Source organism: Hemibagrus wyckioides, linkage group LG06 (genome assembly GCF_019097595.1).
Source record: "Hemibagrus wyckioides isolate EC202008001 linkage group LG06, SWU_Hwy_1.0, whole genome shotgun sequence".
NCBI classification, from domain to species: Eukaryota; Metazoa; Chordata; class Actinopteri; order Siluriformes; family Bagridae; genus Hemibagrus; species Hemibagrus wyckioides.
In genome coordinates, this window is record NC_080715.1 from 33,880,571 (window position 1) to 33,892,260 (window position 11,690).

Here is an 11,690-nt window from a genome sequence, read left to right on the forward strand (position 1 = left end):
GAGCGGAGACTGCGAGCCATCTTATCCGACGACTATTTTAGATTGGTAGCCATCTTATTAACTATTGTAATTACTCGTTGTAGGATGTCAGTCTTGTTTGCCGTCATTCTACTATTTTTGTCTTCTTTTCATACTTCATTTTACATTCTGCACAGATTGCTGTTACATAAAGGGTCTGTTCTTCTGTTATTGGTTGTTTTTCCGTGTCTGCAAAAACCATTACAAAATATTTCAAAAGTGATTTTAAAAATATCAGTGCGTAAATTCAACAAAATGTTTGTTTTGTTCATTTTAGCATTGTAAATGTGTAGATATTTTACATTTGTTACATTTTGAAGTTCTGTCCCAATCTGTTTTTGTTAATGAATGAAATAAAAAAATTATAAACGATAAATGTAAATTAAATTATAAACGATAAACATTTCATCTTTTTAAACAATTATAAAAAGCCCAAGCTTTGATGCAATGTTAATCTGTTAGAAGCAGGAAAAATGGACAAGTGTAAGGATTTGAGCTTTGAGTTTGACCAAAAGGGCCAAATTGTGATGGCTAGACCACTGGATCAGAGCATCTCCAAAACTGCTGCTCTTGTGGGATGTTCCCGGTCTGCAGTGGTCAGTATCTATCAAAAGTATCCTTTAAGTCCTGTAAGTATCATGGAGGCTTACTTAGAGGACTTACTAACATCTTGTGCCAGATACCACAGCACACCTTCAGGGATCTAGTGGAGTCCATGCCTCAATAGGGCAGCAAAAGGTGGACCAACACAATATTAGGCAGGTGGCCGTAATGTTATGCCTGATCGGTGTATTAAAATTACTTATAGTTAACTGGATGTTTTTGCAGAAACTCTTTTGGGTTTTTGGTATCCAAACCCATCCAAGCAGTCCATAATAAGAGATGTTTGAATAAATTAAACTCCACCCCACTAAGATTGACTGGCATGTGTCAGCCATATTGTTTTGGAAATATTTTTTGAAGAATTTGAGCCACCATTTTTGTGTAGATGGGCCCAAACTTTTTTTACTTAGCAGTTGATTGGCTTTTGGCTGCACAATTCTTTACTGTAGCCAAAATGGTTCCTGCTTCCTCTGTGCTTGGACTCCTAAAATAGCCACAAGCTTCAGAAGCACTTGGTAAACAGTGTTTAATTCTCAGCAAGAGAATTCTGCACAGAACACTAAAGCAACTGTAACTGAATATAATGTAGAGGTTTTGCGATCTTAGCTCCATGATAACACTGTGAATTGTATCCTGAAATCTGATTATATCATATCATTTGTACGGAAAGCATGACATCAGAGAGAATTATTCCTCTAGCCCTAAATGAAAACTAAAAAAATATTTCTAAACTGCTGATTATTTACATAAATGAAGCTACTTCCATTTCAGCCGTTTAGTAATCATTTCACGCTTTCTGCTCTGTGAACATTACCTTTTATAGAGTTTTGTGGGCATCTTGGTGCAAATCACCTGTGCTACATACAAAAGTAATCATATCTACATGAACATGAAGAAAAATCAGCCTTCTGAAACCCGTACCTTCAGCAGAAACTTGTGTGGAAAACTGTGTGGTTGATAAATGAGGCCTAAAGTTCTACAGCTGAAGAGTAAAAAAAAAACTAATAAACAAGAAAGAAAGAAATTGTGGAGAAAAAAAAAAAGACTTTTATTACACCAAATAAATCCCAAAGCTGCTGTATTTAATATACGCACTGCAGACTTATCAGCTACAAGACTTCTAGTTAAGATCTAGTCATGAAAAGTCGACGCTCGACGGTTCTGCGGCGGCGTCTAAGAGTTGGTCACGTAGGACTGCAGCTCATCGCAGTAAGGGTGTCTGAAATGGTCCAAAGCTAGGTTGAATGGGTTGTATGTATGGAATGATGTAGGATTTCTTTAAAGAAATAATCACAGGTCAGGTCTGATGCTCTCAGAATGAGTCTCAGTAGTCAGAGCCGGAGCCACGCCCCTCAGGTCCACTGAGCACACGTACGATGCACTCGGGTGGACTGCTGAAGCTAGCCTTTAATGCTAACCTAATATCGATTTTATGGACTATTCCTTATTCATCTATGATATATAATTGTGAGCCTGTCCCAGGGGGCATGGCAGGGACACACTGTTATAGAATCTTCTAGACTTATGACGGTAAAAATTGATAAATGGCTATTAAAAAGCTTGATAAAGTCATGAGGAAACGTGACCATGCAGAGACTTTAAATGGGAAAGTGATGACAGATCTTCCTGAGACAACATCCAGAAATAGACCACTCTAAAGACACGCCCAGTTACCCATACTGCCTATGAAACATGTTTTTTTTTTTTCATCTCATCCAGGCTCCACGGTTCATGCTTGCCACTGGTGGCATGACAGGTGGCATGGGCACTTGCGGCTGCCCCGGAGGGACTGGTGGAGGCGGATATCCTGCAGGGAGAGCCATACCTGGGGGTGGCATGCGCGGTGGAGGAGGTGGAGGGTAGCTGTGGTTGTAGCCCGGAGGTGGGTAGGCTGGAGTGGGTGGAGGAAGGTTAGGAGGAGGGTAAGTTGCAGGTGGAGGTGGTGGTGGGCCTGGTGGAGGAGCACTGGGAGGTGGGTAAACATGTGGATGGTAAGGCATCCCATAAGACGGTGGCAAATGTGGGTAGGATGGTGCGTCTGTTTTCATCATGGACTGCAGGCTCTGATAGCCCTCACTGGACATGTAGGAGCTGGTGGTAGACATGCCCATTATGTAGCTGGAGGGTGGCGGGGGAGGCGGGCGGTGAGGCAGAGGGGGCGGAGCTCCATGGGGTGGAGGTGGGGCCTTTGGTAAGTCTGAATCAGCGGAGGCTGCAGGTTCTGCTTCTGTGGGCGGGGCGGGGGCTGAGGGTGGTGGTTTGCGATCTATAATCAGTAGGAAATGGAGAGAGAGAGAAAGGTTGTGTTTTATGAATAATAATAATAATAATAATAATAATAATAATAATAATAATAATAATAATAAATAATAATCTATAATAATAATAGTGATAGTGAGGTAGAGGAATTCACCAAGAGGCTGGGTAACTGGTAGCGGAGGCATCGGGCTCTCCAGTCTCGGTATTTTAGAACCGACTTGTTCTATAGAGGGAAAAAAAATTGTATAAATATTTTTAAAACCACAAACTGTACATCTAGACATGTCTACAACTTGTCTGTCCTTACCTGTGGGAACTTTAGGCTCTTCTTTTGGAGAAGGCTAAAACACAAAACACACATTAAAACATTACAAAGTTGTTAATATGGTAAAAGTTGTTTTCTACGTCCAATAACGAGGACAGATGGCTTTCGATAAACTCTGAATAGGGCTTAGATGCAAATATTAGGAAGTCTTGACAAATTGTTTACTGACAAACATTTAAAAGATGATAATTCTTTTATGAATGGAAGAGAAAACTTAATTATCAAGATAAATCAGTTCCTCAAGCCAATAAAATGTGGATGCTAGGGTGTTGCTAGCTGTTTGCTATGATACTCCAGGAGATTATCCTAGCGTTCTAGCGTTCCAGGTTGCTAGCGTTCCAGGGAGTGGCTAAATTGCTAATTAGTGCAGAAATGCTTCCTGTATAAACAGATCTCAGTGTGAGGAACACTTCACGACCTTATTGTTTTTTAATTTAATAACTCATGTTTATAAAGAACTGCTCTGCTTCTTCTCCCTCTTCACTGAAGCATGGTGACTTCAACAACAACTACTAAGAACTGATCATTTCTATCCACACACCACGTCTGACCTCTTTAATTACCCCACAATACAACTTGTTCTCAACCTTCTGACCTTCTCCCACACTACCACATTGCTACACTCCCCTCCACTGCTTTCCCTCAGCAGATGATGCTTGCCTGAGAAGCCAAAAATGATCACACCCTGCTCTCTCTCTCTCCCAGCCACGAAGAACACACCGTCACATAAACTGCTGTGGTTTGTTATAAACTAGCATACAAACAATGAACTGTTGTAAAAATGTTCCTTAACGAGCCCACATCCTGGCACATCATCCACCGAAACAGAGACTTCAATTAAGGTTTATTGTTTCACGACTAACATTAAACTCGTTTTGCCGTGCGAAGCATTTTAAATTTGTACTTTGTACTTTTAGGCATGCCAGGGTTTTTTTTTTTGCATGTATTTCACTCTTTTAAGCACTTTAAGAACCTGTGTGAACCTTGTGGTATCCATCTAGCATAGAAACCTAGCATGAGATACAATCTAGCAGATAAAAAGACCAAAAGGAGACAGACGCCTCACGTGTTGCCGTTTCAGCTGCCGAGGCGGACTGGCTTGAGGAGAGTTCTTCTTAGATGGTGGTGGAGCTACAGGGTTTCCTCCTGGTTGACTGATCAGACTTGTAGGAGAAGGCTGGGGCTTGTCTTTCTCCTGCAGCTGCGGCTGCTGTGGAATTGGCTGCTTACCCTGAGAGTACAGGTCCAGGATTTGATGGCAGATGTCTAAGGACAAAAAAAAAAAGGGACAGTAACAAGATCAGGGAAGATCATGATTTTGTGGATGGATCATTAGAAGGTCTGAGGAGCAATCTGTGATGCGACAACCCTCTATGTGTTGGATAAAAACAAAAAGTTTGGAAATCTCTCAATTATAAATTTGTATTAAAAGAACAAACAAAACAAAGACACTGCTGGAGCTTATTGGTAAGGTTGCCAGGGTTCAGCAAAAATCCCCACCTCACCTCCAATCCACACAAAAAGACCTGAAAACTACTCCAAGATGCTCAGGAAGAAGGAAAAAGTGGATACGTCTTTCATAGTGCACAAGAATGAACAAAAATGCACATTTTTTATTCAAATGAAATTATAGTGTAGTGTTAGATAGGAATCTGGCAACCCTGTACACACAGGTACGTATATCTTCAGCCTTTTTAAAGTTTTCCTAACATTAGTAAATGAAATGCATGGTAAAGGATGCTATGTAAGTGAGAACTAGCTGGTTTTACAACAGATTCTCATGATATGTCAAGGCACAAAGACACAAAAACTGATGTAAATGTGACAAATTCTTATATTTCAGGATCTGGGAAAGTTGTCTTGAAAGACTTGAATTAACATAGCTTGTTTACTTTAGACAGAGGACAGAACGTTTTCCTGAGGTTCTACAGGAAATTAAGTTATGTTAATCAGAAATGGCTTCTTTATCCAGCAGCTCTTGTTTTTTTTCAGTGTTTTGCAGACGGTCAGTCGGACGGTTTGCGTGTTACCACAGCGATGCTCTCCAGATGTGGCTTTGTTTGGGAGCTACTTCCACGGATAGAGCGAAATAAAACGGAAAAAAAAAAATATCTGCTCATAATTTGCCCTCAGAATACGTCAGTTTATGGAACTTTGTGTATTAAAGCAATCGCGGTCACTCACTCGAAAATGAGTTGCCATAGTAACGGCACAGACTTCATTTGTGGACTGAAATTATTTGTGCTTGCTGAAATAAGCTAATTTAAGGTTCCTACCTTCTAACAGCTCCACAGGGACATCTTGTACAAACTGTTCCCACCATCGGCGGGACGACTGCTTGGATGTCCACTCCTGGATATCGAACTTACACAGACGACCGGCCAGGTACATGACCGCCACGGCTATGATCTCTGGCTCCCACTGAAGAGACAGCATGGTGCAGAGGCTAAGGAGACACAAAACCACATAGGATTAATCTCTACATCATCAACACGTGCCATGAAGCACAAAAAGCTCCGTTTCTCAATTATTACAGCGGTCACTTCCTCTCAACATCCTTCCTTACACTTCATACAGGAAAATCCACCCTGAAAAATACGTGAGGAAACAGCATGCCATACTTCTTGTGGAACATGTTGGTCCATAAACACTGCCCAAGAAATGAATTAGTAAGCACATCAAATGTTACAACGTAACACAAAAGAATGTGCACCCTTGACCAGCACACCCACCCCCACACGTCCAGATTTGTTGTTGGAATATACTATGCTCTTTTGGGAAGATGTTGGAGCATGACTGCTAGAAGAGCATTAGTGAGATCAGACTCTGATGTAGAGGAGCATTAGTGAGATCAGACTCTGATGTAGAGGAGCATTAGTGAGATCAGACTCTGATGTAGAGGAGCATTAGTGAGATCAGACTCTGATGTTGAGGAGCATTAGTGAGATCAGACTCTGATGTTGAGGAGCATTAGTGAGATCAGACTCTGATGTTGAGGAGCATTAGTGAGATCAGACTCTGATGTTGAGGAGCATTAGTGAGATCAGACTCTGATGTTGAGGAGCATTAGTGAGATCAGACTCTGATGTTGAGGAGCATTAGTGAGATCAGACTCTGATGTTGAGGAGCATTAGTAAGATCAGACTCTGATGCTGGGATGTTGAGCATTCAGAGACGTTCTAGAAATGAACAGCTTCATATGGGTGTGATGGTCAGGGGTGCACAAACATTTGGACATAATATGCTTCACAGTGGAGTCTTCCTTCTATAAATAAATGACAAAAACCTCTAATCTGGAAACACTTTTTTTTTTGCTAAAACTTCAATAAAAACTTTTAAACAATCCGAAGAGGGAGAGGGAGGGAGAGAGAGAGAGAAAGAAAGAAAGAAAGAAAGAAAGAAAGAAAGCTGACCTGTCGTTCACAAACGTCCAGGCCATCTGCACCAACTTCTGCACTTTATTTTTGTCGCCTGAAAAAAAAAAAAAAAGTGCATCAAACTCACAAATAATCAAAACTCATTGTAAATGACTAAAAAAAATATATAGAAATAAATTAATTAATTAATTAAATTAAATAAAATATAAATGAATTAATTAATAAACACAAAATTAAATTAATTAAAATAAAATAATTAAATTAATAATTACTATAATAATAAATAAATAATTACTATAATAATAAATAAACAAAACAAACAAAAATAATAATAATAATAATAATACACAAATAAATAAATAGATAAATAAATAAATAAATAAATAAATAAGGAGAAGAGCGCACCTTTCAGCTGTTTGGCATAACGCAGGAGAAACTGATAGGGATGTTCCACCTGCAGGTCAAACTTGATTGTCTGGAGTAATATCCTCTCCAACACCATCACTTCCTCCTGTTCACATCATCAATACATCACATAATCAACAATTCAGATCTACCGACGCATACATTTTAAGCCACAGAGACTCTTGGGAAATCTAAATAAACCAGAGGTGGCGGAGTCAAAGTCAACTATAAATCGATCGTATCTATTATCTGTAGCACATCACACACACACACACACACCACAACAACGACAATATAGAAACACCATTCAGGATACAAGGTGTATGTGTTTGAACTCGGGGAGAACACCAGAGGGAGAAAAATGCAAACTCTACACACACATTCCCACACTCCTTCTCTCTCACACAGACATACACACACTCTCTCTCACACAGACATACAGTGCTCAGCGTAAATGAGTACACCCCCTTCCAAAAGTAACATTTTAAGCAGTATCTCAATGAACACAAAAACAATCTCCGAAATAGCAAAAGTGGTACAAAAATTTAAAAATGATGGAACTGCAACCATCTCACAGAGACCACGGAAGTTAACACCTCGACAGGAGAGTCTTTTGATGACAAGGGTTGAAGAAAATCGGCATGCAAGTTATCTAAAGAAGCAGAAAGCCGAACTGAGGTGACTGTTTCCCATGACACAATACAGAGTACACTGCAGAGGAATGGCATGCATGGGTGCCTAGAGTTTGCCAGGGCCCATGCTGACAAAGATGAAGACTACTGGGACTCTATACTCTGGAGTGATGAGACCAAGATAAATGTTTTTGGAACTGATGGCCTCAAAACTGTATGGCGTCGCAAAGGTGAGGAATACAAAGAAAAATGCATGGTGCCTACAGTGAAACATGGTGGTGGCAGTGTCCTTATATAAGGCTGCATGAGTGCTGCTGGAGTCAGGGAGCTGCATTTCATTGATGGCATCATGAATTCACAGATGTACTGCTCTATACTGGAAGAGAAGGTGCTACCATCACTCCATGCCCTTGGTCGTCATGCACTTTTCCAACATGACAATGATCCTAAACACACATCCAAGGCCACTGTTGGATTTCTGAAGAAGAACAGGGTGAAAGTGATTCAGTGGCCAAGTATGTCTCCTGATCTGAACCCAATCCAACACCTATGGGGAATTCTGAAGAGACAAGTTGAGCATCACTCTCCATCCAGCAGTCTCTAAAAGAGGTCACTATTGAAAAATAGAAAAAGATAGATGTTGCAAAATATCGCCAAACTGTTCATTCCATGCCTAGAAGACTTGGTGCAGTCATTAAAAATCATGGAGGTCATACTGTCAGAACCGCTGGACAGTCTGGAGAGGCCTGGAGAGCATGCTGGCAGGTGATTCTATGGAGTCTGCTTTATTGTGTGTATTTTGTGCCACGCCTTTCCTATTCTCGTTCCCGCTGTTTCACCTGTTCCCTATTAGCCTTAATGTTTAGCCCTATATATAGGGATCCTTTTGTACCTGTCCTTGTCGGCTATTGTTCTATGTCCCTTGTTTTGTATGTTAGGTTTTGTTTTATTAGTGCCATGTCTAGAGTTTGGGTTAGTCTTCCCCATGTCTCGTGTTTATGTTAATAAAGCAGCGCTTATTTGAATCCTGCATCTGGGTCTGTCTCCATGGCGTGCCGGCGTGCGCAGCAACCACAGAGGTCCGGGTTCAAGCCATGCACAGGGCAGGGGTGCCCAGATGTTACACATACAAAGTTCTAGATGTAGTAGTTTTTGTTGTGGGGTGTACTCATTTTTACATCACCCTAATTTAGTAAAACTGAAAAATGTGTAATCTAAGTTATATTATTAACCTTACTTTCATGTTATAAGTTAAACAGATGTTATATAAAACTTAGTCTTGTCAACATTTTGGAGATTGTTTTTGTGTTCATCGAGATATTGTTTAAAATGTTACTTTTCAAAGGGGGTGTACTCATTTACACTGAGCACTGTACATTCTCACAGACACACACACACTAACACACACGCGTGTGCACTCTCTCTCACAGAGACACACACACACTCACTCTCCCACACACACACACTCGCTCACAGACATTCTCACAGACACACACAGACTCTCTCTCTCTCACACTCTCTCACAGACACACACACTCTCAGACACATAAATTCTCACAAATATACACACACACAAACCCCCCCACACACATATGCACTCTCTCACAGACACACACACACTCACTCTCTCTCACACACAAACACTTTTCTAAATAACGAGTGACCTTCACTTTATTGTCTTCTCCCCACAGTCCCTCTCCTCTGCTCACCTTCGGATCGTCTCCAAACTGAGCAAACTGTACATCATTAAGCAGACTGCGAGCTGTTTTAATGATATCTTTACACTTCTTGGGCGTCTCCTCCACCTTCCCGGCCAGAAACAGACAGCAGGCTCCGGTCACCTGTAGAAGCCAAAGAGACGGTCAGCATACTGGACACTGAAAAGAAATCAGACACTAAAGAGGAAGTGAATACTTACATATCTGGGAAACTGTTTAAAAGAGTGAAACATGTAGAAGCGGTGGAAGTAAATAATCCCCGTAGCCAAGGTGTCATAATGTCTAATAAAGGAGAGAACGTCAAGGAACAAAACACCTTTTATCTATTAAAAAAATAAATAAACCTTTGCTAGGAGGTGGTGGTGGAGATGATGGTGGAGGTGGTGATGGTGGTGGAGTGGGGGTGATGGTGGTGGTGAAAAGATGATGGTTGTAGAGGTGGTGGAGGTGAAGTGATGGTGGAGGTGATGGTGTGCTGGAAAAGGGACTGGTCATTTAAACAGAGAGTATGAAAAGGAACATAGTATGATCTAGAAATACTGAAGGAATATGTCAACACATCAGCCAGACAGTTCTTCCACTGAACCCTAACTGAATCCCTCAACCTGACACCAGTGTTCCACCAGGAAGAACGATCATGAGAAGCTTGTAGAAGTTTAACTAAACTCTAAACCTCACTTATATTCCTACTATAGGATAAAGCGAGGGTGAAGCAGCAGCAGCAGTAGCAGAGGAAGGATACAACCCAAGTCGAGTTCCCACGTCAAAGATGAACCTGGCTCCCTCTCTGCGGTACCGGGCCTCCGTGGCCGGGTCCAGTCCCTCGGACTGGGACGGCGTGTGTGCCAAGTCCTTCTTGTCCCAGTACCAGCATGGCTTAATGTGGTCCAGATTGGTTACGTGAATGGCAGGAGTGGTGTTCTCCTTATTTTCCTTCATTTGCCAACAGTAAAAGCTGTGAGATTTGGGTCGTGGATTACACAATCCCTACACACACACACACACACACACACACACAAAAAAACACATATGACGTCATCAGCAGAACTGAAAACATACACCTGATTAACACATAGCTAGCTAGACATGATCTAAAAGTCTAACTCCTGTATCCCAGGACACGGTTTTAGATCAGTTCCCTGCTTCGGACAGTGCAGCTGATTGATCCGGATCAGCTACCAAAACCGGGACCGAACCCGGAACTCGCAGGAACGGTTAGCTTAGCCAGCTAACTTACTTTAAACTACGTTACTAATGACATTAACAAACTCAACAGCTAGAGCTAACACACGGCTAAATGCTAAAGTGATAACTATGAAGCTAACCGAGCTAATGATCCGATTTAAATATTTAAATATATTGCTCAAACTAAAGACTTTATTCAAGTGTATAAATCCGTAGCAGTAAAAAAAAAGAGACAGGAGCGATGTAGTGTTCCAGACTGATGCTAAGGCTAACCGGCTACACACATTAGCATAGCTAACTGAAAATTACTTTTCAGTTATTTAACTGAACTGACCACTCAAACTGTACATTAAACTGTACGTTAATAAGACCGGTACTGACCTTTAAGCGAGTATAACGCGTTACTACATCAAATCTACATGAAGCAACAGTTCGGTTGCTTTATTCAGACCTCATCTACACAACCACCACGTTTTTCTTCTTTTTTGTACTGAAGGTCCACAGAGATGACCATTACTGCCACCTACTGGAAGGGTGTTTGGTCACGTGTGGGAAGGACTCGGTGATGGTGATTTTTTTTTTTTTAAACTCCGTTAGAGGCTTAGATTAAAAAAAGAGCTCATGGAGAAATCTAGCGACTTTCTGAGCAGACATTAGTGACTGTCCTGAACCCTGTCCTGAACTCCACACTGCTGTCCAGCTCACATCACAGCTAGTGAGAGAACAGGTGTGCAACCAATCAGTGATCACCAGTGTCTCAAATGACCAATCAGTGATCGCCAGTGTCCCAAATGACCAATCAGTGATCACCAGTGGCCCAAATGACCAATCAGTGATCACCAGTGGCCCAAATGACCAATCAGTGATCACCAGTGGCCCAAATGACCAATCAGTGATCACCAGTGGCCCAAATGACCAATCAGTGATCACCAGTGTCCCAAATGACCAAATCACAGATCTCTACTGTTCCAAATGACCAATCACTGATCTCTAGTGATCCAAATGACCAGTCGCTCACCACTGCTCCAAATGTCCAAATGACAAAACACAGATCTCTACTGTTCCAAATGACAAATCACTCACCACTGTTCCAAATGACCAGTCACTGATCACCACTTACCTGAAATCAGTGGTGGGCCGTGCATTTCACACCTAGGCCTTCACTGGT

At 41.4% G+C, this 11,690-nt stretch overlaps 1 protein-coding gene across 1 annotated transcript; it reads right to left on the reverse strand.

The window, feature by feature from the left end:
• Positions 1–1,620: 1,620 nt before the first annotated feature.
• ccnk (cyclin K) lies at positions 1,621–11,060 on the reverse strand. Its single transcript, XM_058393193.1, has 11 exons — positions 10,904–11,060; positions 10,080–10,324; positions 9,538–9,619; positions 9,329–9,460; positions 6,988–7,093; positions 6,619–6,676; positions 5,482–5,651; positions 4,272–4,471; positions 3,188–3,221; positions 3,035–3,103; positions 1,621–2,887 (listed from the first exon to the last, which is right to left on the reverse strand). The coding sequence occupies exons 2-11, from the start codon at positions 10,274–10,276 to the stop codon at positions 2,328–2,330; spliced, it is 1,608 nt and encodes a 535-aa protein (XP_058249176.1). The 5' UTR covers positions 10,277–10,324; positions 10,904–11,060; the 3' UTR covers positions 1,621–2,327.
• Between the last annotated feature and the right edge of the window lie 630 nt (positions 11,061–11,690).

What these genes read in the sequence shown, in the direction of transcription:
- ccnk (XM_058393193.1), bottom strand. Translation starts at nt 10,276, where the DNA reads ATGAAGGAAAATAAGGAGAACACCACTCCTGCCATTCACGTAACCAAT. An exon ending in GTGGGAACTCGACTTGGGTT is followed by an intron (nt 9,620 to 10,079) that starts GTATCCTTCCTC and finishes CTCCTTTATTAG; the next exon opens with ACATTATGACACCTTGGCTA. An exon ending in TGGACGTTTGTGAACGACAG is followed by an intron (nt 5,652 to 6,618) that starts GTCAGCTTTCTT and finishes GTGTCTCCTTAG; the next exon opens with CCTCTGCACCATGCTGTCTC.